A 24,343-nucleotide genomic window follows, 5' to 3' on the forward strand; every position below is an offset into this window, starting at 1 on the left:
GAAATTGTCATGATGAGCAAATACCTTCGCCCTGTTTACGAATTACTGACAAGGTCAGTCTTAGAGGGTATACACATCTGTAAGAATCCCAGTGTTTTAGAAGGTTCTGTAGAAGGAGCTTGTGTGAGTTGTCTTGTAAATGGCATACACTGCTGCTACAGTAGCTTAGTGGTGCTTGAGATACTAAGCAAGCAGGATGCTTTACCTTGGTGTTAATCTTCAAGAATTGTTGGAGCTGCACTTATCTAGGTAAGTGGGAAGTACTCTATCATATTCTAGCATTGTGCATTTTAGATATTTAGGAGACAGTAGGTGAATTACTAACTACATTCCTTCTAATCTTGCTGTTATGCAGCTTTCTGTGTGCATCAGCTTGAGGAAATGGAAGTTGATACATCCATGCACTAATTGGAGTGCACAGACCTTCTAAGTGGCTGCGTAGCTTAGGAAGAATATTATTTTCTGCAGAATTCCTTAGCTTTGACTTGCTCTTGTAGCCAAAGTATTTGTAAGATTCACTTTCTAGAAACCCCCAAGACACTGGCAGTGATGGTTTTAGTAGCAATTCTGTTGAACACAAGAGGGTGATAATTATGTTGGTTCTTGTGGAAGGTGATTCTTACCTGGCACTTGAGTCTACAGGTGGTAAGTAACATTTGTCAGCCTAAGCCTGGATGGTCTCCAGGTCTTGCTTTGTATAGACAGACTTGAACAGTGTAAGTGTCATTTCCTCCCTTGTAAAATATTCATTAAAACCTTTGGTGTTCACTTTCCATCTCGCAACTTTATGCATTCAAAGGATCATCTGCGGCCTTTACTGCCAAAACGGGTATTGTAAACAAATGAGCATATGCGACTTCCTATATCTCTCCCCTGTCGGCGATTTTCTCTGTGGCACCCTGGTCCACCCCTCCCTGTTATTCTCAACTCCCAACACCTCCTCTTCCCACCACCACCACCACAATGGCACCTTCCAATGCAATTTCAGAATGTATAACAGTTTATATAATCTCTTGTCTCTACTCTGTGTAAGGCAACCTCTTCAAGATGAAGTAGCCAGTTAGTACTTTCAGTCTAATCTACTGTATTCGCTGCTCACAATGTAGTCTCCTCTACATTTGTGGGATCAAAAGATCAAATGTGGATTGGGTGATCACTTTGCAGAATACCCCTGTCTGCAAGATTGACCATAACTTTCCAGTTCCTTGCCATTTTAATTAACCATCTTGTTCTTGTGCTAACTTTTCTAACCTAGTCTTGCTGCAGTTTTTTTATGAAGTTCCGAATACAGGATAGAGAAATAACACCCCAGTTTCCACCTATGAATTTTTGACACCTTCATGGTTCAGAATTTATTTCAATACTTACAGACCGTGAATCCTGTCATCCATTTTGATTACCACCCAGTGTCTTGCTTGCATGGATTTGCTCTCAGCAGAGTTAACCTATTTTCTGTTATTAAGCACACCCACTGCTCATCAACTCTTTAATCTATATGCCCTTTCCATTACCAATAGCATTTCCTTTGCCAATTGCTCTGGGACGCATTTCCTATTTCTTCCATGTTCTGCTCCTCTCCCTTTTTCGAAAGCATGTTTCCAGTCTTTGTCATACTTACAGAAGAGTCATATTGGATTCATGCAAGTTCTTTGTTTTTTTTTTTAGCTAGACCATCTGACTTACTCTAATTTTTATTCCAGATCTTCAGCATTTGTATGAGAAAGTGAGGACTGCAGATGTTGGAGATCAGAGTTGAGTGTGTGGTGCTAGAAAAGGTCTGATGAAAGTCTTATTCCCAAAACGTTGATTCTTCTGCTCCTCGGATACTACCTGAACTGTGCTTTTCCAGCATCACATACTTGACTATTTATGATGCTTGTCAATCTTTTATCACAATACAGTAGATTTCCTAAAGCTTAATCTCTATGTAAAGCGTATGTATTTGTATGTTTAGAACTGTTCCCTAGGCATCAAAGCACGATTACCTTGATTATAAACATAACAGCCATTACTCCTTTGCAATCATTATTTGACAAACCAGTTTTACGTAAGTGGCTGATCCTCAAATTAACACAGATCTCATTCAAGGAATTGTAATTTGATTAGTTCAGAATTAATGTTTAGTCAAGTTCTTAAAACCAACAAATAATCTCAAACATCATGATAGTCAATAGTCTGTCCATGAAACATTAAACTGCAATATGAAAACACTGAAACTTTAGAATGAGTTATGTACCTTTGCAATGTAGTATTCAGATATGGAGAGGCTCTGTTTCTGTCATTCAATATCCTATAATCATAGAGCTAATTCTCTAATATCATAATTAAATAAAACATGGTATTTTTAGGAGGGTAGGTAGCAAATAGTATTCATTGTTTCTTTTAAAATGGCCTCCTACTTCTACATATGAATTAGTTCGAACACATTTTCTTTTTTCTTGCTTTAAAGGGAAAGTTTTGTTGCACGTTCTAAGTTTTCCCTAAGTTTTAATTAAAATTTACATAGAATTGAAGGTAAATTGAACTTTCTGAATTCAGTTATCAATAAGCAAGTCAATCAAAAGCATTTTAATGCCACAAATATTATTGCAATGGAAAGTAACCGAGCTCTCCCCTCTCCTTCAATTTGATTATATATTTAGATTAAATTTTACAACTTTTGATGTTACATCCAAGTCCAGTGGTGTAAATAAATTCCTTTTCATTCCAGAGGTTAGTTATAAAATGTTTCCTAATTTTTAAAAACATGTGACTTCTCAAATTACAATGTAATTGGCCATGTGAAAATCTAATGGAAATAATAAGGCAAACATTAAGTACCACAGTTAAGCAGTTAGTTTTATTGTACACCCAAGTAAAATATAAAAGTTATTAAATGGTCTCTTATGCTACAATGGAATCCTTGTCACAGAGCTTGGAAGCATGGCTTGAAGTCCCACCTATTCCAAAGATGTGCAATAGAATAGCATCTCTGAAGAAATTAATTAGAAAATACAAAAGTTATTAAGGGAAAACTCATCCTGAATTCTTAACATACAGTTTGTCATAAGGTGCAATGTAGAACAGATTAACGGACTTGGGAGCAGCGTTCCCTCTGATTTTTTTTCTGCTGGGTAGACCTCCAAGGTATGTGTATAGCAGCAGCTTTTGGAAATGGAAGCTGATACATGGGTACACCAACTGGCATGTATGCAACCTCCAAAGGCCAAACAGCTTAGAAGGAATGTTGGTGGGGTGGTGGAGTTGTGAAAGATTGCAAAGTCAGATTTACAAGCCACTCTTGATCAGTTTGACTCGTGTGTACAAGAGACTTAGTCTAGTCCTTGAATGTTACCAAAAGAAAACTGATAATGAGCCAGATCTGGTCAGTCAAATATTCCGCTTGTCATATATGTTGAAGGAAAACTGTAACCATGTTCAGCATCTTCCATACGCTGCTGACCTATTGAGCAAAGCAGTTGCCAATGACTATATCCAACACTGGATCAGCTGTGTTAGCCTAGTCTTTAAATGGCATAGCTGTTGTCACCACGCTCACTCCAATTGGTAAGGTGAGAGTAATAGCCCTTGCATCAAGGCCACATTCAACCGAGTGTGGCATCAAGCAGCCCTAGCAAAATTGAATCAATGCGAATCAGGAGGCAAACTCTGCTGGTTGGAGCCATGTTTCGCTGATAAGAAAGTTGTTTGTTGGAGGTCAGTCATCTCAGCTCCATGACACTTCTGCAGGAGTTCCTGAGGGTAGTGTCATAGCCCTAGCCGTCTTCAGTGGCTTCATCAATGATCTTGCCTCTGTCAGAAGGTCAGAACTGGGGATGTTCGATGATTACACAATGTTCAGCTCCATTCGCGACTTCTCAGACTTCGCGACTTCTCGGTTCTCCCCTATTTGTCTTTGAGGCAAGTGATATTATTAGAATTGAAACAAAAAATGTTCTTGCGAGACTAGACATTTACAGTTCAGTCACTGTCAGATTTCATAATTCAATTTTTTGCTGTTCTTGATATTGAAACACTTTTTGAGCATTCCCTCCAAGTCTGGAACCTTGAATAACTTTGGTTTACCCAGTGGAAAACTTTTTTCTGGCCAGTAACAATAGGTATCACTTTTGTGGCTCATTCTTTCCCTGCATGTTTGAAGCAACACATTTTTTTCCCTGGCTCTATTTATGACAGGCATTATACCTTTTGCTGTTCTGCTCAATTTCTTCTTGTTTGCTGTTTTGCAGTGTTCTGCTGATGGCTGTGTCATTTGACCAGTTGTTTGTTTAGGAGATGAGAACTGCAACATGAGAACTAGTTTGGCTCAGAGAATGATGGAATCTGATTGCTCAATCTTGATTTGGCTAAAACTTTAAATTAGCATTTTAAGATATTGCCATTAAAATTTAAAAAGATTAATTTATTTTCTGAAATGTACAAGGAAGCAAAATAGAAAAATGCAAAAGATTGAGAATGTGTGGGTCCCCTTACTTCAGTTTGGGGAAAATAAATTCAGCAGCTGGGTGTGACTTGTTCTTTTCTTTTGTATTTGAGCTCCTGAGCAAAACTGAAAAAGGAATGGGCTGTAAGTTTGCTCAGTGAAGTTAAGAGACCCCTAATCTTTGGTAAGCTGCTCCAGTGTGACTGAATGTCATGTTTAATATATTGTCAAGTGATCACTGGCTTGTCTTAATACTTAGAAACATTACAAATGTGTAATTGTTTTTATACCATTGTGTATGATCTAATTTAGATTTCAGTGAACAAAGGAACGGGAGTAGGCTATTCAGCTTCTTGAGTATGTTCTACTGTTTAATTAGACCACTGTAGATCTGATCCTTTACATCATTTAGCTGTCTTAATTCCATAACCATTAAAATCTTTGTGTAATGAAGATCCATTTGTCCCATTCCTGAAGTTAACTGACCCCACCTTTTTGGAGAGAAGGTTACAGGTTTCCCCTACCGTTTGTACATAATCTGACTATCCCAATCTACTTTAATATTAAAGTCCCCCATGATTAATGTACTGCCTTTAATATATGCCACATTATCTCCTGATTTATGGTGTCTTACCAAGAGCTACTGTCAGTGGCCAAAGAAGTTGCTCTTACAGGTGTCGTCTTTCTCTTAATTTTTCTGTACACTCATATGGATTTTACATCATCCAATCTAAGATAGCAAGAAACTATCATAGTTATTCCATTTCGTGCTAACAAAGCTGCTTCACCCCTTTGTTCTTTTGAAAAGTTATGCACCCCAGAATGTTTACCATGTCTTTGTAATGGCTATAAGATCAAGTGTTCCAAATACTCCAAGCATTCAAGTGAAGTGTTGGCCTTTTACTGTATTTTCCCCTTTCTTACCTCACTTAGTGTTGTTTCCTGTGTTTAATTATTCGGTGCCTTTCTGTATCTAGATATTGTTATAGTTGCCACATAATGCTGCCATATTCTTTTACTTTATAAGCCTACATTTTCACTCTCCCAAATCCTCTCCCTCTCTAATTAGTTTAAAGCTCTTTACAGATTTAGTTATTCAATTCAGCATGACATTGGTGCCAGCATGGTTCAAGTAAAGTCCATCCCACCAGACCAGCTCCCTTCTACCCCAGTACTCTGCTAGTGCTCCATGATGTGAAACTCACCCTAATCTTTGAGGCATACAGTAAACTTTTTGACTATATTTACCCTGTGCCAGTTTGATTGTGGGTTTGATAGTAATCAGATATTATTACCTTGGATGTTCTGGTTTTTAAGTTAGCTTCTGACTATTCAAAACCTTTCAGCAAATCCTATTTTCTAGTCCTACCAAAGCCTTTGGGAAGGAGATGACTTTACTGGCTGCTTGGAGTCAAGCTCAAAGACTTCAGGAGTCCTCTTAGTTGCAGGGAACACTACCTATCTCGCTAACTGTACTGCCTCCTGCTGCAACTACATTCCTATTGTTACAGATCAGACTAAGCACCCTCAAAACATATCTAGTAGACCCTTAACTCCATCCACTCTTTTGTCATCTAATTATTAAAAAAAAAATATTTACTCTGCTTTCCATGGAGCAGGCATTTCAGCTTCAGGTTTATAACATCTTTCTTCAAGAGAAACAAGACAGAACAAATCCTCCTTGCAGGCACATTTTGTCTCACTATTTGCTTTCCTTGAATGACTCCCTGTACTTAAGTGCCACGTACAGTTCCCTTATCCTGCTTGCAGTCACCCCTCTTATTCCGCACAGCTTGCAAGAGCCTTGTAAATGTTGGACAGTTACAGGGCTAAGGCTTGTCAATTTAATCCCACACCTGCCTCACCTGCAATCCCACCCTCCTGTCCCTGATCTCTCAGCAGTTTTGAATTACCTAGTCTGAGGGGTGTGTCCATGTAACTTTCTCCTTCCCTGATGTGGCATTATGTCAGCAGCTTAGATTCCAGCTCCTCAGCCTGGATCCAAAGTTCCTTGAATTGCAAATGCTTCCCACAAATGTAATAATTTTCACTTACATCGGTGGCCAGAAGCTTCTTCAAATTGCAGGAGGAGCACATCACCCACCTTGCCAACACTATCATATTTGATTTAACTTATAAATTTATTACTCAAGGTTACCATATCTTTACGCTCCACCGTAATGATATTTTGTTGTGGCATTCTCAATTTCCAAGCAACCGAGTATTCCTTTTGAAATGCAATTTTAACAGTCACTGTGACAAGTACAAACTGCTAATAGGGTAAATTGCCAGGTTTTTTGAGGGGTTTAAGAGAAATATTAGCTAAGCTTCTGGAGAACTTCCTGCTGTTACTATATTGGTAAGAGAACGAAGTTGAGTAGGTTCACGGATCATTAAGTCAATATGTTTCAACTGAAATCTAGGACCTCCTGACGATGCAGTACTTCCTCTGCTACGTTAAAGTCAGACAAGATAATTGGTTTAAGTCTGAGTAATAATGTAACAAAAATTCTCCTGAATAATCATTCTCATTGCTTTGGGGATTTAGAGGGCTGTTATGATAAAATGTGTGGAACATTTTTCACAGTTACCATATCTTGCATTGTTTTAATTGTACTCAAATATTGTGGGTGAAGGCAGATGTGAAAATTAATAGATTGAATCGATTTGCTTTTTTTCTGTAGTGTTATATTACAATTGTAATGGTGCCAAAAGGACAAACATTAATTGTAAGTATTTCTTTATCTGGGATTTGTACTTTAGAATAGACAACTTGGTTATCTGGTGTCGTTATCACACTTTAGGAAGAATATGAGGATCCTTGTGTTTGCAATAGACATTTCTAGAATGGTGCTACGTAAGAGGGATTTTAGCAACTTGGAAAAACAAGGAGAGGAGATTTGATGAAGATGTACAAGGTTTAAAAAGGTTAAGATAAAGGTAGGCAAAGTAAAGTTGTTTCCATTAACTGATGTACATGGATTAAGGGACAATCTTAATGTTTTTGGATAAGAGATGAGAGTGAAATCTTTTGTGAAGTCAGTGGTAATGATCTTGAACTTTCTGATCTGAGTGGTAGAATTATGATCTCTATAGTGGGAAAGAGGTCTGCATTGACCCTCTGAAGAGCATCCCACCCTATTGGTGTAACCCCATGTTTACTAGGGCTAACCCAACAAGCCTACACATCCTCTGGGCACTGACCAATTTAATATGGTCAATCCACTAAACTGCGCATCTTTTCAATTATGGGAGGAAACCCACGCAGATACAGGGAGAACATATAAACTCCACACAGCTGATTGCCTGAGGCTTGAATCAAACCCAGGTGCCTGTGAGGCGTAGTGCTAACCACTGTGCCACCATGCTGCCCCTTGGCAGAGTTGATCATTTTTCAAAAGAAAATTAATTTTGAGCAAAATAAAACTTTGACCAGTGGGTGTAGAACAATGGAATGGGATTAATTGATTTTTATTGTCACGTATTTTACAGTGGGAGAAAACACTAAAATACAGTGAAAAGCCATGATCCAGCACTATTTGAATAGTTTTAAGAATGGGGGGAAAAGAAAACAAAAAGATATATCTTAGAGAACCGTCAGTCCTGATTCAGCTCATTGTTAATGACGCCTGCACCGCCATCCCCCTCCACTACCTCGCCGCTGTTTACATGGACCCAGCCAGCACTGATGCTGCCACTCTTCTGGTGCAATCTTTCACTGCTGGGCCAATTCTCCTAAATTGCTGTCTTGACAATGTCTGCATCAGAGTTGTATCTGTCGCTGCTGGTCCCACCTCATTAATGTCGTTGTAATGCCCTTCTGCCAATGCTTTGCCTCCACCAGCACCAGACCCACCCAACAACCCAGCCACTGATCCTCAAGTGCCATCTTTCACCGCTGGGTCTACCATGCCAACATCGCCTCTGCCGATGCAGCTGCTGATTCCACTTGCTGTTTATTTAAAATGATGGACCACATGACTGACTTTGTCATTATGACTCTGATTCAGGGACAGACATGCATGACCTGACACAAAAAGCAGCTCATCTGATCCTACTCCCTTCTGTAATGGCGTCTCTTTTTTCTTAGATTAGATTGGATTCCCTACAGTGTGGAAACAGGCCCTTCGGCTCAACCAGTCCACACTGACCCTATGAAGAGTAGCCCACCCAGACCCATTTCCTCTGACTAATGCACCAAACACTATGGGCAATTTAGCATTGCCAATTCACTTGACCTGCACATCTTTGTATTGTGGGAGGAAACCAGAGCACCCGGAGGAAACCCACGCAGACACTGGGAGAATGTGCAAACTGCACACAGACCCTTTAGTGTTGCTTACTCAGGATGCAGTGAGAAATGAGGCCCTTGTTTCAGTCACCGAGATGTAATTGATTTATTTGGGTCTAGAGATTGGAATAGTAAAGATCTAAGAACTGTAGATAAAAGGATAATGTTCCCATTGATAAATACTCTGTGACAATTATGGACAAATCCTGTGCTGTATATCTCTATGACTCTATAGTTTGTTTGAATTTTAAGTTTTTGCATACCTTGTTTTATAAACTAATGACCTTTCATGTTAGGTGGACATTAATTGGACAATTTATTCTGATCTTCTGTGTCTTATGTGGCATTACGGTTTTCAGGAGTGCTTCAGTCATGTGCTCTTTGATGTATTGAGGTACTGTTCTCATATAGAATTGAATGTTTTTAGTGAAGATTTTGCTCACTGGATATTTTAAGTTTACTTGGTTGAAAATCTTGTTTAAAAATCTCTTTCCTCGTAAAGGAATTAATCGATAAAATTTCTCTCTAGCATTTTGAAAGAAAATGTTTTATTTTGAGTAATGTTTGAGTTTAAAGTGTGGGCAAATTGGGAACAGAAACAAAACTGAGTATGAAAAGCCTATTCTGCCCTCCAGTTTATTCTGCCTTTGTAATATGATTATGGGTAGTGATCCAATTCAGTGCGTCTAATCCCACTTTCTCCCCATATCCTTTTGGGCTCTTAAGCCCTAAGACCTGTATCTGCATCTTGAATATCTTCAGTGTCTTGGTCCCCGACACTTTGCTGTGGCAGAGAATTCCACAGACTCACCCCACTGTCTGGGTGAATAAATTTCTCATCTGTCCTAAAAGGCCTATCCCATATTCTTAGACAATGACCCTTGATTTTGGATTCTCTAATCATCAGGAATATCCTTCCTGCATAAAGCCCTGTTACAATTTTATAAGTTTCTGCAAGTGAGACATTTATTCTTCTAAATTCTAGTGAACATAGTCCTTACTGATGCAGTCTCTCCGGGCTAAGTTAGTCCTGCCATTCCAGAAATCCATTTGGTAAACCTTCATTGCACTTTCTCCATAGCTAGAACATTCTTCTCCAGGTAAGGAAACCAAAGCTGCACAAATACTCAGTGTGTGGTCTAATAATGCCCTGTACAGTTTCAGCAAGACATCCCTGCTCCTGTACTGAAATTCTCTTGCTATGAGGTACAGCATACCATTTGCTGCCTTCACCGTGTGTTCCAAAAGGCTTCTTACTCCCAATGGCTGGTGTTTAAGGACACTGAGGTTCTGTTGCACCAACACCTTTCTGAACCAGATAAACTGCCTCCCTGTTTTTGCTATCAAAATGGTAATTTCTTGTTTATCCACATTATACTGTATCTATCAAAAAAAAGTATTTACCCACTTGTCCAAATTGCATCCTCCTCACAGCATGCCCCCCCCCCCCCCCAAACATTGTGTTGTCTGTAATTTTGAAGATATGACACAGTAATGATTTAGAGGATGAAACTTTGTGTCAGGAGTAACTGGTGTCTAGGCACTGATCCATGGGTACTCCACTATTCATTACATGTCTCTTGGAAAAACGCATGTTTATTTGGACTCTCTTTCTTGTCTGCCAACCGGTTTTCCATCTATTTCAGTACACCACCTTCAGTCCCATATGCTTTAATTATGCATGGTCATATCTCATTCAGGACTTTATCGAAAGCCTTCTGAAAATCCAAATAAACAATTAGTTTCCCCCATCCACTCTACAGTTGCATCATCAAAAATTTTCTCATTTAAGTGTGACTTCCCCTTCACAAATCTGTGCTCACTCTGATCTTTTCATTATTTTTCAAGTGCTCTGTTAACATATCTTTTATAATGGACTCTAGCAATTTTCCCACTACCAATGTCAAGCTAACAGGGCTATAATTTACTGTTTACACTTTGCTTCCCATCTTAAATAGTGGGGTTACATTAGCTACCTTCCAATGCATAAAAGCTGTTCTAAATCTATGATGACCACTAGTACTTCTGTTTTGTAGGGCATTTCAGTATTCAGATTAAGGTTATCAGGCCCTGGGGATTTATCTGCCTTCAGTCTCATTTTCCTATCTAATATTACTCTATTTCAATTTCTCTTTCCCAGGAGACCTTATGTTCTTCTAGATTTTCAGAATTTGTTTTGTCTTCCTTTTATTAAGACAGAATTAAAGAATATATTTTATTGGTCTTTCATCTTTGTTTCCCATTTTAAATTTCCCGGTTTCTGGCTATGGGAGCCTATTTTTTGTCTTTACTAATCTTTTTGTCTTCACATACCTTCAGAAGCTTTTACTATTGGTCTATATGTTCCCTGCAAGCTTATACTTAGTTTTTCCCTCTCTTAATCAGTTTCTTTCTGTCCCTTTGGAATGTAGAGTATTCAAAATCCTCATCTCTCTCGCTTTTTCTGGCCAATTTTTATGCCTCTTACTTGGATTTAACATGAATCCTAATTGCCCTTGTTAGTCATGGTCTGACTTTGTTTTTTCCATTTTATTTTTATGCTAAAATAGAACAAAATTTTATAGTGGCCATGAACTCTTTAAATGTTGCCATTGTCTTTCGACTGTCATCTCTCAATCTCTAACTTATTATTGCCAGCTTGTGCTCCATACTATCATAATTTCCTTTTTAATTAAGTTCAGGATCCTAGTCTCAGAAACAATGATGTCACTCTTCATTTTAATAAAGAAATCAATCTTATTGTGGTCATTCTCTTTCCTAAGTGCCCCCACACAAATAGGTTGTTAATTATTCCTCCTTTGTTACACAATACCAAGTCAAGGATTTTATTTTCTCCAATTGGTTCCTCAATGTGTTAATCCACAAGATTACCTGTATACACTCCATGAATTCCTCCTCTGATATTTCTACTGATTTGATTTGCCCAATCTGTATGCAAATTGAAGTTGTCCATTACAGCTGTACTCCTCTTTCTCACATCTGTAATATCTTTTTTAATGCCCTCCCAAATATCACTTCTGCAGTTTTGAGGTCTATATATTTTGTTTTCTGATCCTTCTGGAGTCTCACTTTTTTGGCCACAGAACCATCTATCTGTAGCTTTATTATTGAATTCTCTATTATTGTTATTCCTGCTCTTTTTCCTCCTTTTCTCTGGAGCAGAGCCATTTGCTGCAATGAGTTTGATGGCTGCTGCTGCTTTGCTCGGAAAGGCCACACCCCCCTCATCAGTAGGAGAAAAGCTAGAAAGAAAGACAGAGGCTGGGGTTTCATGAGCACTGCCTAGTGACCCCACCTGGAATATTTGAGAGAACAGGGTTTGGCACTGCTGTGGTGTCATGTATAGCTTTTTCCACTGATTTCCTTCATTCCTTGTCCAGATGATTTCTTGGGTGTCAACTGAAGTGTCCATTCTCGAGTGTTAACATGGAGGAGGGACATATCACAGTTCAACTTCTTTGCACATGCCCACTTCCAGTTAGTCCATGGTTGAGGGTGAGTAGTTTGATTTTCTCTGAAGATCATAATGAAAAACAGCAGGACTAACCCATTTGACTGCTTGAACCTGCTACACATTCAGAAATACAATTGCTGTTCTAAGTATTGTCTTAACTTCTCTTTTCTGCCTGCATAACTCTTTTTGATCAAACGTTTGTCTAACTATCCGAGTGACATCCACCCTGATGAGTGTCCTTAGAATCGTAACTTTTTCTCATGCATTTCACAGGCTCGGCCTGTATTTATTGCCCATTCCTTGTTTCCATGCAAGAGGTGCATTAAGCCACTGCAGTCCTTTGGGTTCAGGGCATCTACAGTGCTGTTTGAGGAATTCCAGGATTTTGACCCAGCGACAGTGAAAGAATGGCATATAGTGCCAAGTCGTGACACGGAATTGTTTGGGAAGTGGAACTTGCAGATATAGTAGTGTTTCTAAGCATAAGCTGCCTAACTTTATAGATAATAGAGGTTATGGGTTTGACAGGTACCAAACAAGCTTTTTCTTGAATATTGTCAAGCTTTTTGTGTTGTTGGAGCGGCATGTGGGAAATATTCAATTACACTCTTAAGCTGTGGTTTTTAGATAGTGGGTCGACATTGGTGAGGCAGAAAGTGATTTACTGTCTACGGTGTTTGTATCCTCTGGCCTGTGGTTGGTCCACTTCTGTTTCTGGTGAATTCCACCTCCTAGAAGTTTGATAGTGAAAGATTCTGCCATGGAAATGCATTTGACTATCAATAGGTAATAATTCGGATTCTGTCTTGTTGGAGATTTGTTATTGCCAGGTACATTCAATTGTTACTTGCTACTTATCAGGCCAAACATGAATAGTGTCCAAATTCTGTTGCACATGGGAACAGATCACATCAATATTTGAAGAGCCACAATTGGAGTTGAAGATTATGCAATCATTGGGGAGCATTCTTTCTTTTGACCTTAGGATGGAGAGAACATCATTGGTGAAGCAGCTGAAGGTAGTTGAACCTAGGACACTACCCTTAGGAATGAGGGTTGTGTCACAGTGGGTCAGTGACTCTATCTCTGAGCCAGGTGGTTCTTGAGATTCCATAATATCGAAGTTTACACTGAGGTATGCCTACACTGATGTCTTGGAGCTGAGATGGCCGACCTCCGGTAACCACAACCATCACCCTTTGTGTTAGGTATGGCTGCAACCAGTGAATGGTTACTCTCAGGTTGCTATTGATTCTAGTTTTGCTAGGGTCACCATGTCATATTTAGTCAAATACTGCATTGATGGTAAGGGCAGTCATTGTCACCTGGAGTTCACCTCTTTTTGTTCATGCTTAGAACGAGACTATAATGAGGTTTAGAGCTGAGTATCTCTGGTGGAACCTAAACTGTGTGTCAGCAGGTTATTCTTTCGCAAGTGATACTTTATAGCACACCTGCCTACCCCTTTCTTGACTTTGAGAATAGACTATAGGAACATAATTGACTAGATTTGATTTGGCCTACTAATTATGAATTGGGTGTAATTAGGCATTTTTTAAATGCATAGATACCAGTTAATTTTATGAAGAGCTGACCTAGTATAAGTTTTTCAAGATGAGAGATTTGATGGAATGGATGGTGAAAAGCTAGTTTCTTTTCAGCATGATTCAGTACGTAGAATAAAAACATTGGAGAAACTTTTTCACAGAATGGTCATCTCTACCTGATAACTTCAAACACCTTTTAATTCCATTATACATTTTAATGATTTGAACTGTACTTGAAAATGACAAAATTACAATTGGCCACCTCATTTGGTAGACTGGTCAACAAGGTTAGATCACATGGAATACACTAAGAACTATCCATTTGGATAATAACTGGCTTTGAAGTTAGGAGACAGAGGGTAGTGGTGAAGGGTTGCTTTTTGGCCTGGAGACCTACGACCAGCAGTGTGCCCCAAGGATTGATGCTGGGTCCACTGCTTTGTCAATGATCTGTATGTGACTAGGGGTATGATTTAGTAAGTTTGCAGTTTACACCAAACTTTGGTGGTGTAGTGGACAGCCAAAAGGTTTCCTCAGCATACTACAGGACCTTGATCACATGGCCAGATAGAGTTTAATTTAGACAAATGTGAAGTGTTGCATTTTGGAAAGGCAAATTAGGGCAAGAGTGCAGGGTCATAGTTAGTTGAAAGTGGAGTTGTAACTAGACAAAACAATGAAGAAAGCTTTTGATATGCTTGCCTTTATTGATCAGTACATTGAGTATAAGGGTTGAGAGGTCATGTTGCAGCTGTACCTGTCATTGGTTAGGCCACTTTTGGAATACTGTGTTCAATTCTGGTCTCCTTGCTATATGAAAAATGTTGAGACTCCAAAAGATTCAGAAAAGATTGACCAGGATATTGCCAGGTTTGGAGGTTTTTTTGCTATAGGAGAAACTGAATAGACTGGGCCTATTTTCCTTGGAACATCAAAATCTGATGCATTACCTTGTAGAGGTTTAGAAAATCATGAGGGGCATGGGTATTTTCCCTAGGGTAGGGGAGTCCAAAACTAGAGGACATAAGTTTAAGGTGAAAGGGGAAAGATATAAAAGGGACCTAAGGAGCAACTTTATTAAGCAAAGGGTGGTGCATGTATGGAATGAGATGCCAGAGGAAGTGGTGGAGGCTGGTACAATTACAACATTTAAAAGGCATCAGAATAAGAAAGGGTGAGAAGGATGTAGGCCAAATGCTAGCAAGTGGGGCGAGATTAATTTAGGATATCTGATTGGCATGGACAAGTTGGACCGATGGGTCTGTTTCTGTGCCTTATAAAGACTGCCATCTATGCTGCCTCAGTGTCATTATTGTAAAAAGTTCCATGTTTGACAGGTTAATTGATGTGAAACAGCACCACATTGTCTCTTGTCTTTTGTTATGGATCAGACCAAACCCCCTCAAAACACGTTAAGGAGATGGCCTAGCCTGTAACTTTTTCGTATTTTAAAGGCATGTGCCAGATGAGGTGTTCCGGATATAATTCAATCGGTCAAACTTCTAGGCTTTGAGCAAAACACTTTATTCTTACGCTCCAGTTAAAATACATACAAAATGAAAAATAATTAACTATCAAAATATTTAACAAGGTCATATATTTTTTATGGGAGAAAGTGAGCACTGCAGATGCTGGAGATCAGAGCTGAAAATGTGTTGCTGGAAAAGTGCAGCAGGTCAGGCAGCATCCAAGGAGCAGGAGAATCAACGTTTCTGGCATGAGCCCTTCTTCAGGAATGGTTGATTCCTGAAGAAGGGCTCATGCCAGAAACGTTGATTCTCCTGCTCCTTGGATGCTGCCTGGCCTGCTGCGCTTCTCCAGCAACACATTTTCAGCATTTTTTTTAATATATACTTGAATAATAATTGATCTCCTGAAAAAGTCAACCCTCTATTTCTGGCCAAAAAAATGTGGAATTTTCCGTATATCTTGTGTAAAAGCCAACGCTAGTTCTTCACAGATAACAGATCAATATTTGAGAGTCAGTGTGCTAGTTGTCCGGTTCGTCTCCAGCTTTCTAATGTGCCAATTGTCGCACTTTGCTCTGGCATCCAGCCTGCCAGTGGTCTTGTTCCACTCCAGGTCATCTAGGCTGCCAGCTCTGCTCTGGGTTTTTGGAATTACAGTAATTCATTGAGTTTTTTTTCTTCATTCATTTTGACATCAATTGGGCTTCTGCTAATGCTTGCATGGATTTCAGCCCCTTAAAAGTAGTATTTATAAAGTTGACCTCATAAATTTAACCTTAAAAAGTAGTTGAATCTTTTAGACAACTACTGGAGTAGATACAGTATGTTAGCTACCACTGATTACTGTTCCAAGATAGTAACATCCCATAAACACAGCCTTGGAAAAGTCAAATTGGGTACAATAGATTGTCTCACATGCAATTCTCCAGTCTAGCAGGAAGGAATATCAAAAGAATTGTGTGTATGTGTACTCAAGTGTTTTGCTGTTGCAGAGAGATATGTATAGCAGCTTCCAAAGCCCAACAGCTACTGAAAGTTAAACTAAATTCATGGTTCTGTGATAGGTGACCCCACCCCTTTATGATGCTTCCATTGTTCTAACTTTTTAAAATAAAAATGCCCTGGCCTCTCAAGCTGTTTATTGGCTGGGGACAGACTGCTTCACACCTTTGTCTCAACCTCTCTCTTCATTTAGCAAAAAAAAAGACAAAATACACCTCTTAAAACCATAGTATTGACATACTCTTGTTTGCTTCACAGCATCTGATGTCGAGTTGCCTGTCCAGCATCCAATACTAGATGAGCAGAAATTACCTCCCCTCTAATGTTGGGTCAACTGAAACTTTAGTAATTGCAAAGAAATGATCCCTAACCATTGAATTCTTCCTTTTCCATGACGACTAAGGTTGAACAAGTGTGGCATTTTGTTCTCCAGAGATGAACTTGCAATTGGATATCTGCTCAAAACTTTCTATTTCCCTTATAACATGGCTCCTTTCTGCTTTTGTTGCTGCCTACTTGCTACTGAACCCCTCCATGTTTTAGCTTCTTCGAGACATGTTCCAGTACTCAAGTCAGCTGCTTATCTTTGATCCACAATTTAATTTGAACATCCAGATTTCTGTAATCCCATTCATCCATTGACCTCTGTTTTCTGAAATTGTGTTGCATGATTAAAGAATTCTCATTCATTATTGCAAATCCCTTCAGAGCTCATCCCTCCCCTCCATTTCTGAATCTTCTCCAGCCCTACAATCCTCTAAAATACTTATGCTTCTTCAGGTCTGGCACATCCTTCAATTTTGATCAGCCCAGCATTCAAGACTCCATCTCCCTTGATTCGTCCATAAAATTTGCTGTGTTTTACTGACCATTCACTTGTGTAGCTTGCTGTCTTTTCAGGTTCCTGTGAAATGCCTTGGTCTGTTTTAATATGACAAAGATCATTTATGAAGGAAAGCTTTTGATGAATTTCATCTATTGCCTGGCTGTTACTGTTGATGAAATTTGAGATTGGCGTTACCTGCTTAAATCTTAGCCCTCGCTAAATCTGGTTTTGTCATATTTGCTATGCGCCTGGATTTTGCTGTATTCAAATTGATTGCCACATTTTCTTACTATTGCAACAGTAGCCATGCTTTGCAAAGTTTTTGATTTGCTGTGAAATGGTTACAGGGCATGCAATACAAGCACAAGTCTGCTTCTTCCTGAATAAATCAGTAGCTGCAGACCTGGGAGGAAATTGGCATAAAGTTATGGATCATGATGGGGATAGAATAGATTTCAGATTTTTATTTAAGATTAAGTTAATTTAATTGACAGCATTTATCCTGACGCAATCGGTCATTCATATAAGAAATACACTTAATGTATGAAGTAGTTTGTATATTTAAATAAAATGCCTGGTCAAGTATCAGGAACTAGCTTTATGAAATGATGAGATGAAGTAATAGTTTGCTATTTTGCTTTCTATTTCTTTGTTAAGATTTGGCATTAATGTGTCAAATATCTTTAGAGGCTCTTCAGTATTTTTGTTTATGTTACCTTTCAAATTTAGTTCTGGATTCATTCAGTAAATTAGTTGTGATGCATTGCAGATAGGACAGTTGAGAAAAAAAATCCTATGGAGCTTGTATAAACACTTTGGGTTAGAGGGAAGAAGTTTGTCCCTAAAATTGTTTTGAATTATGAGAAAACCTGCCTTAAATTTTAGTCTGCCTCATCAACTTCTTGGATGTTCTATTGATTGTAGTTTAAATACTTTTGAAACATAACCAATTGCATGTTGAGTAACCAGAAATAATAAATCTTTGACAGGAAAGCGTAAATGGTAGGTTTATTTGTATTTTCCTTGTGTGAAATGCTGTAATTGTGGTGATGTAAACAACATTGACTTTTCCTTTTCATAGGTCTTTATTTTATTGGATTGCAACCAAATGACTGCATGACTTTATTGGAATAGTAGAATCATGTATTGAAGACTGCTTTTGGTATATGAATTTAAATAATTAGCAACTTTTGTCTAAGCCTAGTTAAACTTGCCTTTCCTCCAATTATATTGTAAAAAAATGATTGGTGGTACCAACTTCTGAGAGCTGCAAGGGCATGGATAGAGTATGTGGGGTTGAGCTTCACATAATATTGTAACCTTGGTCCCATAATAACCTGAAAAATTTGAATTTGAGTGCCCCTTCCGTGGCTGTAACCATTTTTATATCAGCTTCTAAGATGGTTACAACTGTACGGTAGGTGGGTATTTGCACGGTCCTACTGTCAAGGGGAGAACTGTAGAAATAATATATCACATTACTGCAGTATCTGGTTGTTCCTAGCCTGCAGATGTCTAAGCCTTTGCACTGCCTTGGGTTCACTGTACTGTACAACCCTTATTTGATAAGTCTGCTTCTAGCAGTCCTGTACAGATGGCCTGACAGTAGGAGATATGAGCAAATACAGCCATACTGAACTGTCTCATAGCTTTATGCTCAAGAATTTCATTTTGCAACAATATGGGTGGTCATTGTTGTGCATCATGGTTATTTGTTTTATAATTCGTTATTTCATGTATAAGAGAAACTCAATCGATATGAGATTTGATCAAAGAACAAATGCAACAACTTGAACATTGCATAGTATTTGCAAATACAAAAAGAATTGTTTTAGAGTTGTTTTAAGGAGTATTTGCAAGTAACAGTTGTCACACTATTGGTGATGACTGTCTCCAACAAGAGGAAATCTAACCATTGCCCTTTAAATTCACTGGCACTAATATCATTGAGTCCCCCACTTTCAATATCCTGGGGATTATTGTTGACTCGACACTTAACTGGACAATCCATATAAATACACTGTCTACAAGAACAGGCCAGAGGCTAGGAATTCTGTGGTGAGTAACTCCTTCCCGGATTCCCCAAAATCTTTCTACAAGATCCCAAGTCAGGGATGTGATGATATTCTCTCCGCTTGCCTGCATAGTCCAACAACAATGTGCTTTATTCACACCCCATCCACCACATTCAAGGTTCATTCCCTTCACACTGCAGGAAAATTGGAATGCTTCATAGATCGCAAATCATTTTGAAAAAGAAAATCAATATCTTCACAGAAAAGATTTTACACTCAACCTTATATTATTCCATAAGACAATTATGTTATCTTTTAGTGCAGTCCATCACTGAGCTATTGTTTGCAAACATTTTGATATAGAAATACATTAAAAATATTAAAACACACAGCGATCTCTTAAATACTGACAGTTGGAGATATTGCAAATGCTGCTAGGATCCCCTGCCTGGATATCCAAAAGGTATTTTGTTATCCAGCAAAAATTTCAATTGTATATTTTTAAGTGTGCATCGAATCAGTTGAGATCATAAAAACCGGCGTGGTGGCTCACTGGTTAGCACTGTTGCCTCATAGCGCCAGGGACCCAGGTTCAATTCCAGCCTCGGACGACTGTGTGAAGTTTGCACATTCTCCCTGTGTCTGCGTGGGTTTCCTCTGGGTGCTCTGGTTTCCTCCCACAATCCAAAGATGAGCAGGTCAGGTGAATTGATCATACCAAAATGCTCATAGTGTTAGGTGCACTAGTCAGGAGTAAATATTTCATTCCCGATGAAGGGCTTTTGCCCGAAATGTCAATTTTCCTGCTCCTCTGATTCTGCCTGACCTGTGCTTTTCCAGCACCACTCTAATCTAGACTCTGATTTCCAGCATCTGCAGTCCTCACTTTTGCAAGTATAGGAAAGGGGAATGGGTTTACGTGGGTTACTCTACAGCGGGTCAGTGTGGACTTGTTTCCATACTGCAGGGAATCTAATCTAAGAGTGAATAGGTCTATGATCTTGACCTTTTATTTCACTTTTCAGCTGCTCCTATCTCTTGATTCCATGAAAAATTCAAGCATCCTATCCCAACATTTTAAATGCATTCAACAATGGAACATCAACCATTTTGAGTATGATGATTTTCCTCATCCGTCCTAAATAATTGGTCCCTGTCTCGAGTATGTGTTTCCATGTTTAGGCTTCCCTAGCCAATGGAAGCAGTCTCTCAGCATCTACCTAATCAAGCCCACTCAGAATTGTGTATGTTTTAATAGCATTGCATCTCATTCTCCTAAACTATGCTCAATTTACTTAACTGTACAGTCACAGCAAGCCCTTTTATTCTTCTACTCCAATACCCTTGCAATCAAGGCTAACATTTTATTTGCCCTCCTAATTATTTGGGACTGTCTGTATTAACTTGCTGTTGGACACGTTCCTTTTGGAAACCTGATATATGACATCTACTGGTTCCTCTTTATCTACTGGTTCCTCTGTGATCAATCTTGAAAAAGCTAATAAATTATCAAACAGAATTTCTCTTCTATAAAACTGTCTTGACTTGTTCTAATTGTATACTTTTCTAAATGCATTAAAATTTCCTTAATACATTCCAGCATTTTGTCTAGGACTAACATTATGCTAGCTGACCTGTAGTTTCTTATTTTCTGTCTACCTCCTTTCTTGAAAAGCAGTGTTATGTTTGCTAACTTCCAATCTGCTGGGACCATTCCTGAATTGAAGGATGTTTTAAAGTATCCCTGCCATCTCTGTAGCAATTTATTTTAGAACCCTAAGGTGAAAGTGATCTGTACAGACTTCAGCTGTCTCTGTCCTCTGAAGAAAACCCATTTGTTATTCCTTCACAGTTACTGTAAATTAAACTTCTAAGTGAGAAGCCACCTTAAGTGTGAGCCAGTCAACTTGTGCCTCCTGAAATCAAATGAAAGCACCTGGAGAAGGAAAATTGAGTACAAGAATGATCTAATCAAATCTTGTGGAAAGGGGCTACTGAATTGATTTCCCAATTTCCCTCTCCATCTATAATAGCCATTTTTTTGTGTATGAGAGTAATGAAGTAGTTTATAAGGGTGTTTTAAGTTTTAATGAGTAGAGTTATACGCCAGTAGTTCATAGAAGCGAATCTAGAGTCTCTGTGTAATGATTAGTAACTCTTGAACATACAAAAACCTGCTCTGTGCTTTGTCAACTTGAATCTGAAATTTCACTATATTGGGAAAATCTGCATACTTTTAAAAAGGTTCTTGAGATTTTGTGATGACTCTGGGAATATCAAGTTTTTATTTCTTGCATACTCCCCTATTGAGGCGTAACACAATTTCAGTGCTCGCCTAGAATTGTTTCAATCAGGCAACGGGTTTTGCTCCAGTCTGGATTCCAAGCTTGATCCAAGCATGGTCTAAAGCTGAATTCCAGAAGTGACTGCTTTTGATATCAAGGCATCATTGGATCAAGCATGGCATCAAGGAGCCCAACTAAAATTGAAGTTGATCAGAAATAAAATGGGCTAAAAGTCACACCTAATGGTTGTGGTTATTCAGGGTGATCATTGTCAGGCCCAGGATATTGCTGCAGGAGTTTCTGGGTGACATGATCCTAGATCCAACCAGCCAATTTCAGCTGCTTCATCAAAGATCTATACTCCATCATATTGTTAGAGGTGGTGATTTTCAGTGATTGCATAGTATCCCATCCTTTTGGAATTTCTCAGAAAATAAAGCGGTTCTTGGCAGTCACAGCAAGACCTGGATACCATTTCAGGCTCGACCATGGCCACGCAATGGCCATCTCCAACAAAAGAATCTAACCACTGCTGAATGATATTCAATGCCATTATTGTGCTTACCTTATTCACCATGAGCATTCTCAGGGATGTCCAATAGTCAGAAACTCGAGTTGACCAGTGTTTTAAAAAATTCTCAAGGTCAGGTTCGTAGGAGAGTAGTCTGACACAGAACAAACGACCAAGAGGCGAGACTGCTAGAATATGGGCATTTTATTCCCCGCAGCGTCGCACAACGGGTCTGGCTTATACTCACTCTACATGTTACAAAAACTGGGAGCCGTCAGTTCTCGTAGAGCGGTTGCCAACAACCCACGCTCGGCGGTTAAACGTAACCCCGGAGCAGACTCACCGAACTGGAGACTTTTCCAGCTGATATACTCTTGTCCAGATATAAACATGCATGTGAACAGCAGAGCAAGGCTAAAAAACACATTCCATTCTGGTTACATACAGATAAGAAGATTCACACGGGACTAAGCAACACCTCCATTCCGGTTAGATTCACACATGTATTGGGACATAATTTTTAACCGTTTCACCACATTCCACTGCTTGGAATTTTACACCACAACCAGTCATACAAGTACTGCAGCTACTACAGCAGGTCAAAGTCTGGAAGTTCAATGGTGAGTAAGTCATTCCAGACTCCCTAAACCCTGTCACCATTTACAATGTTCAAGTTAGAAGTGTGATATAATACTCCCCACTTGCAAGGATGATCGCACATCCAACAATGTTTAAGAAACTCTGCATCATCCAGGGCAAAGCACCTTGCTTCATTAATCCTGTCCACTACCCTTAACATTCAATCCTGGCAATAGTTTGTTTCACTTGAAAGATATACAGCAGCATATTGCCATGTTCCTTCAAAAGCACCTCCAACCTGAAACTTCTATTACCTGGGTGAGCAAAGAAACCAGACATAAAGGACTACCACCATATTTCACCTCCAGTTTCCTCTTTAAGTCAGATACCACATATTGCCATCATTTTTGAGACCGAGTCCCTGGGACCTCCTCTTGTACAGCATTGAGTGTGTAACTATGCAACCTGAATTGGTGCATTTATAGAAGCTAGCTTAACATGACCAACTGGACCTAAAGTGCTGGTTTTACTGGGAATGTCCATGTTTAATGAACTAATATCAATCAATATTTCATTTTTTTTAAATTTGGAAGGTGTCCAGAAAATGGAAGAAATTATGCTTCAGAAACATCGAACCTTAATCAGATTTATGATGGAGTACTTCAATGAGGTTTAGATCACAAATCAGGAAAGAATAGACTAAAACAAATGAGTGCAGAGATAGGCCATTCTGCCACTCAGTAAGACCATATCTGATCATTTGTCTCAGCATTACCTACCCACGCTATCCTCAAATCTTTAGGGTTTTTTTGAGGAAAAAGGAGACAATTGATATCTGGTAAAACACCTGCCATTGACATTGATACAATTTGGAGACAGATTGCCAAATCAAGTCAGTCATCCTTTGTAGTTGCAGCACAGTAAAAAATCAAGCCTTAAAAGACCCTCAAAATTGATCCCAATGGTTCCTAACAAGAGATTTTGAATAGCCAATCCCAAATCCTGTGAATATCTAATACTAGATGCCAAGTTTGTGGTTTATATAAAGCATTAACTATTTATTAATAGTACAGTAACTAAACAGTAAATTTAAACTAAGTAATGTAATTGTGTATGATTTAAACTCCAAATCTTTGTTTAGAGCTCTATCCACTCAAAAGGCAGATAAATTGATAGTTAAGTCATAAATAAAAGAAAATAACAAAACTGGCCAGATTACTTGAGCGGTTTTCATGCTTCATGTTCCACAGGCATATATGATTGCTTTTTGGTTGATTTTCTGAGGATATCGATTTGGGCCACCTTTTCAGTTCACTCTGAGAAAGGTTCAGCTAAAGTTAAAATTTATTTTCATTTCTCCAAATTCCCAGTGACTGATAATGTGAGGTTAGGCAGAGAACTTTCAAAATCTTCGTGCTGTAACATCAATACCCAAGCTCCTTCCCACAGAAACTGTTCCAAAACTAGTTTGCACTCTGTGACTACCATGTTACCTTCCAGACCTGCTAGCACCAGTTCCCAGGTACTAACCTTGTTAATGGCTAAATGTCTGCTATCTGATTAGACATGTGTTTTCCTTTGTGTTGAAGCTTCTATGGAGCACTTTGATCAAGAGCCAACTTTTAGGTAACTTGGCCCCTCAAACAAATGCATGCTTGTTTTATTTTAAACATAAGCTGCTGCCCGTCGTCCAAAGTTCATCTTAAACACTTGGTTCACAGCTGCAAGCCAAAATTGATAAGCGTTCAAAATAAATAAAGAAAAAGCAGAAGGGTTCTAAACATTAAAGGCAGCATTGGGTCAAGCATGGCATCGAGGATCCCTAGTAAAATTGTTCCAAATCAGAAGTGAAAAGTCCCCATGGGTTAAAAGTCATACTCAATGAGAATGATGGTTGTAGTTTTTGGATATCAATCATCTCAGTCTCTGGGCACCACTGCA

General features: G+C 38.9%; 1 protein-coding gene across 4 annotated transcripts in view; it reads left to right on the forward strand.

Annotated features, from left to right (window-relative positions):
• The window catches only part of LOC122550453 (nectin-3-like), a 140,344-nt gene that overhangs the window by 18,699 nt on the left and 97,302 nt on the right, over positions 1-24,343 (forward strand). Inside the window, exon 2 of one of the 4 annotated variants that reach the window (XM_043691195.2) lies at positions 12,095-12,209. The exons of the other annotated variants lie outside the window; for them this stretch is intronic. Within the exon in view, the coding sequence (XP_043547130.1) occupies positions 12,200-12,209 (10 nt within the window). The 5' untranslated portion in view covers positions 12,095-12,199. The remainder of the gene's footprint in view (positions 1-12,094; positions 12,210-24,343) is intronic. 4 annotated transcript variants of the gene reach the window in all.

This window comes from Chiloscyllium plagiosum, unplaced genomic scaffold (genome assembly GCF_037043375.1).
Source record: "Chiloscyllium plagiosum isolate Xiang-an unplaced genomic scaffold, Cpla_swu_hap1 HiC_scaffold_6, whole genome shotgun sequence".
Lineage (NCBI taxonomy): Eukaryota > Metazoa > Chordata > Chondrichthyes > Orectolobiformes > Hemiscylliidae > Chiloscyllium > Chiloscyllium plagiosum.